The sequence below is a fragment of the Xyrauchen texanus genome, chromosome 47 (genome assembly GCF_025860055.1).
Source record: "Xyrauchen texanus isolate HMW12.3.18 chromosome 47, RBS_HiC_50CHRs, whole genome shotgun sequence".
NCBI classification, from domain to species: domain Eukaryota; kingdom Metazoa; phylum Chordata; class Actinopteri; order Cypriniformes; family Catostomidae; genus Xyrauchen; species Xyrauchen texanus.
The window spans coordinates 2010353-2015352 of record NC_068322.1 but is presented as its reverse complement, the minus strand read 5'-3'; the positions used below and the strand labels follow the sequence as shown (position 1 = coordinate 2015352).

The following is a 5000-nucleotide window of genomic DNA, read 5'->3' as shown; positions in this document are numbered from 1 at the left end:
TTGTTTCTGTTTCCTGGCGACACAAACCGCAGCAGGAAGTTTGGCCGACGTAACTGTTTTCAGCTTCCCTCACTGACCACTTTTAAACACTTTCACAGACAGGAATTGAAATATCTGACACGATTTTTATTCACTGCAGTTTGTGTGCGTTTCTTGACTTTGTAAGTGCTTTTCTTACCAGCGTTCTCCAACCTATCGCTCAGTGTGTGTGTGTGTGCGCGCGCGCATGTGTATGAGTGTGTGTGTGCGTGCACGCATGTGTGTGTGTGTGCCGCGCATGTGTATGAGTGTGTGTGCGCCCGCATGTGTATGAGTGTGTGTGTGCTTGCGTGTGAGTGTGTGCGTGCGCGTGAGTGTGCATGAGTGTGTGTGCATGTGTATGAGTGCGTGTGCGTGTGTGTGTATGAGTGCGTGTGGCGTGTGCATGAGCGCGTGCGCATGAGTGTGCGTGTGTGTCTTCTCTGTATAGCTGGAGTTGCGCTTACTGCCCCCTGCTGAAATCAGCTGGTACTTCAAATTGAATTGCTCCGGTGGTAGGAATTTTCCATATTACTGTCCAGCTACATGATTAATTGCATACATTATTTTAATGTAATTAATTACACTGAATTAACATGTTATATCAACAACACTACTTTTTACATACTTCAATTCTTAGCCTGCAGTAAACACACAAATACAAAGATGGTGTTGCGTTGTGTGTTGAATCCTGTCCACAGACAAGACAACCCATTCTGTATATCATGACAACACAAAGGTTTAAAGGGATAGTTCACCCAAACATGGAAATGTTGTCATTATTTACTCACCCTCATGTCACACTTTTTTCATTCATGGAAGACAAAAGGAGATATGCTTACATTTTTAAGTTTGTCAATTTCTAAAAAATAAAAAAAAAAAACATACATACATAAAAGTAGTCCATATGACTCGTGCAATACTTAATGTATATGATAAGTTTATGGTGCTTTTTTTGTTTTGTTTTTTGGTAATTTTGGAGCTTTACAGGCCCAGTCCCCCCCATTCACGTTCAGCCTTTAGAAAATATCAACTAGGATATTACCCAAAAAGCCTGCCATTGTGTTTCACAGAAGAAAGTCAGTCATACAGGTTTGGAACAACATGAAAGTGAGTAAATAATGAGAATATTCATGTTTAGGTGAACTTCTCATTTAAGTGCAAGTACAGCTATTTACCTAGTGTTCCTCTTCGAGAAATGTATCATAAATACACACAGTTTGTGCTAGAGAACGAGAGAGATGACTTGAGATGCAACAGCTGTCAGATTCATAACGCAGCATCTGTCCTGCTCGCGGCAGGTGCCTGCTGGTGGGGTTACAGTGGGTTGATTATTACGTCGTCTCTGATGGACGGGGAATGATTCTGATTGGCTGCTGCTGTAAGAATGTACCACAGCCAGAACCTTGGAATTGTGGGTAACAAGTCATTCCGTTTGTGTGTGTGTGTGTGTGTGAGAGAGAGAGAGAGAGAGAGAGGACACTGCGCCATCACAAATCCTCTTTTGATATCAGATTATTCTGCCTGACATCACGGCATATTCTCTTGGGCTCAAATCACAGGCGTGTGATCGCACAGAGTGTTTATAAAGCACACACATCTTCCTTAACACGCTACACTGTGTCAAAGCACATGCTAATTGCACACATACTTATTGCTGCAGTGAAATTATCTTTTTTAGACTTCGTAGCGTTGTCTTTGTTACGTAAACACTGAAGTTGGTGACATAATATTCTGTATAATGAGATTTGTCATTTGCAGTTCTTGAAGTTTGGCCAAGTGACATCAGCCTTACATAATATCCTCTAAATGAGATAACGTGTCCGTCTCATATTTTGCCCCCAAATGAAAGAATAAAGAGACCCTATGTTTTGCTTGCATTGAAGCATATTTTTAGACCATTTTAGGACATATTTCTTTGCATTGTGACGTTGTCATGACGATTAAGCACATTTTCCTTACAAATAATCAGGTTCGTTTTAATTCTCTTTATTCTCAAAAAGTAAAAGTAATGTAAAACTTATTGACTGGCCAGGTCACAGGGGGGCGCTATATCGCAAAAAAAGTTAATACTTAAAGCATTAAAGTCCCCATATACTGTTCAAAGGTCTTGCATGTGAGGTATCGTTTGAAAGGTTAGAATCTGAACTTTTCAGAGAATACATCACTTTTGCATTTGTAACTCTTCTTGTCTTGGCATCCGTCTGTCTCTGGAGACAATGGAATATGCGTCAAGGAGTCTCTGTGGTTGGTTTGCAGCGCCTGCTGTGACTGTACAAAATAAGGCCTGAAAACATTTGCATAGAAAATTAGCGCCCCCTAGAGGTAATGGGGTAGAAACATGAATATGAATACAAAAGTCTTTAACATGGCATCTAAATGGACAAGTCATATATCAAATGAAAGCGTTAATTCGCAGGAATGTGACCGTATCGTTTATTTTGTTACCCTCAAACCACAGTTCAAAAGATTTTCAAAAGAATCTCAAAATAAAATATGATTTCTGTGAGTCATTAAATACATGCATCTCATTTATGCACCGCTCATTGCTGCTCTAAGCCCCAAATAGCTAAAAACCTTATATCTGCTTTTACTTTAGGCAGTTGTCTAAACAACGAGCCATTTTGTGCTTGGCTGAATAATGCAATATTATATCTTTGATGTCCTGAACAAAATATGGCATCCAGCAGGAAACACATGCTAAACAAATCCTCATAAAGTATGTTTTCAACAATATAGGATCGAATGTTTATGGATTGTCACAAAGATGAGGATCTCAGCTTTCTTGTGACACCTAGATTGAGGTTGTAGTCCACTCAGAGGCCGAGATATTCAATGAAACAATGAGGGTGGTGCATAAACTGAAAATTAGACTGAATGTCTATGGAGCGAGCACATCTGTGAGAGCTGAAATGCGTTAGAGCGCCACCTACAGTTCACATCTGTACATTGTGATGGAATGTGACAGAAAGAAAATTCTAGTGCTTGCTGCCATCTAGTGGGACAAACTAATAAAAAAAAAGTTTTATCATAATATTTTAAAGATAATCTCTTTTTTTATTTGGGGGGTTTTCTCCAAAAATGAGACCAATTTTTTTGCAATTAGTCCACTGTGTGTGTGTGTGTGTGTGTGTGTGTGTGTGTGTGTGTGAATGGTGTACTTTTAAATTAAAGCATGAAATATTGCAGGTGGCAGCCAGTGCTGGACTGGGAAGAGAAATCAGCCCGGGATTTTATAATTCAACTGGCCCAAAAATTGTTGGGGGGGGCAGCCAAAATGTTCGCTGTCCTTTTCTGCATATCGTTTTGTGGTCCGTTCTGCATAACGCGGCGGCTCATTTTAGCTTATCGTAGCCGACCCACCGTCCCGCTCGGTTCTCCCGATGGCCGGTCTGCCCCTGATCGGCCCCAAAGTGCGTCGGCCCACCGGGAAAATACCTGGTATGCCAGATTACCAGTCCAGCCCTGGCAGCAGCCCAAAAATGTAGCAGAGTTTAACAAGTTTAAATCAGCATAAACTAAAAACATTCAACAAATACTACTGCGGTGTATAAATACATTACAATTTATTTTATGTGATTATTTAGTTAGCATTACAGTAATGCAAACACAGATTTTGTGCTGAATATTTTCACAATACAAAAAATTCTCCTCTTGTTTTCTTTATGCAAATTGCAATTTCTTATTTCTCTCTTTTGATGTTTGGTTGAAATATGACCCAGGCATGATTTTCGTTAGACTCTCCCAAACACAAGATTCATACAAATAATAATAAAAAAAATGCAACATTTCAGTAGAAGAAAAGGACAATTATATGTATTAGATTTTGGCCTTTCTATGCTACATTAATAAAATTGTCATGTTTTGTCACCCTCCATGTTCTCTTTATAATTATTTAGTATACTCTATTTGTTTTTCGCAGTTGTTTGATCGTGTGCGTGAAGATCATCCGGAGTTTCGTGAGAAGATCATTCCCATCAGCAGTGAGCTCACGCAGCCGGAGCTGGCCATCAGTCCAGAGGACGTTCAGAAACTCGCTTCCTGTATCAATATCGTCTTCCACTGTGCCGCCACCATCCGCTTTGACGAACCGCTCAAGTAAGAGACGTCACCCATAAACCTGAACTACAACCCTGACATTAACATCTACACAGTTACCGCTTTACTCATTTACAGTAAAGTTGCAGCACATTTTGCTGACGATTTAAAGAACGATTAGGCAAAATTGTGAATGCATTTTGTCACAATAAATTTGATAACTGATGCAAAACGCAAGGTAGACTTCATCCCAACTTGACTCCTTAGTATGAGAGCATTAAGACAGATGTTTCATTCAATTTGTATTCTTTTATATTTCCTATAGAAAAACAAATAAAGAGCCACGTATCGCTTATTTTTAATAATAGTGTATTTTTGGACTCTTGAAACTCGATGTTGTCATTAAAGTTTTAATGTGAATAAATAAAGGTGCATTTCTAGTTTCAACATTATGTGTACTTCAGACCTTTGTTTCATTGGACAAGAAAAATTAGCTTCATAGCATGTGACCCACATTTAGCTTTTGGCCATTGAAAATGGGTAAAATCGAAACTTTACATACGCAGCCACATTGAGAGCCCCGTATCTCTGGGATTTAACCATACAGAGCCTTAAAAATGAAGATACAAAAAGGGAAGTTTGTTTTGAACCAGACTGTAAAAGGATATCAAGATGTCTTTAAAACTAATGGAGTTATTGGCACTCCAACTTTGGAAAAACAACAAAAAAAATCAGATAATTGGACTCGCACTATTGGCATATAATGCAACAAGGTGTGCTGAAGTCAACTGCTTTTAATAAAAGACTGACCTATCTTTGTGTAAAAATGATGCTGACACCATTGTTATATTTTAATTTTGTATTACCTGTATTTTTGCTTCATAATCATAGGTGAAAATGTCATTTTTGAATGACAAATTAACGAATTACTCCGTAAGTTTATC

At 38.8% G+C, this 5000-nt stretch overlaps 1 protein-coding gene across 1 annotated transcript in view; it reads left to right on the top strand.

Annotated features, from left to right (window-relative positions):
• The window catches only part of LOC127639272 (fatty acyl-CoA reductase 1-like), a 32447-nt gene that overhangs the window by 18528 nt on the left and 8919 nt on the right, over positions 1-5000 (top strand). Inside the window, exon 3 of the mRNA XM_052121195.1 lies at positions 3941-4116. Within this exon, the coding sequence (XP_051977155.1) occupies positions 3941-4116 (176 nt within the window). The remainder of the gene's footprint in view (positions 1-3940; positions 4117-5000) is intronic.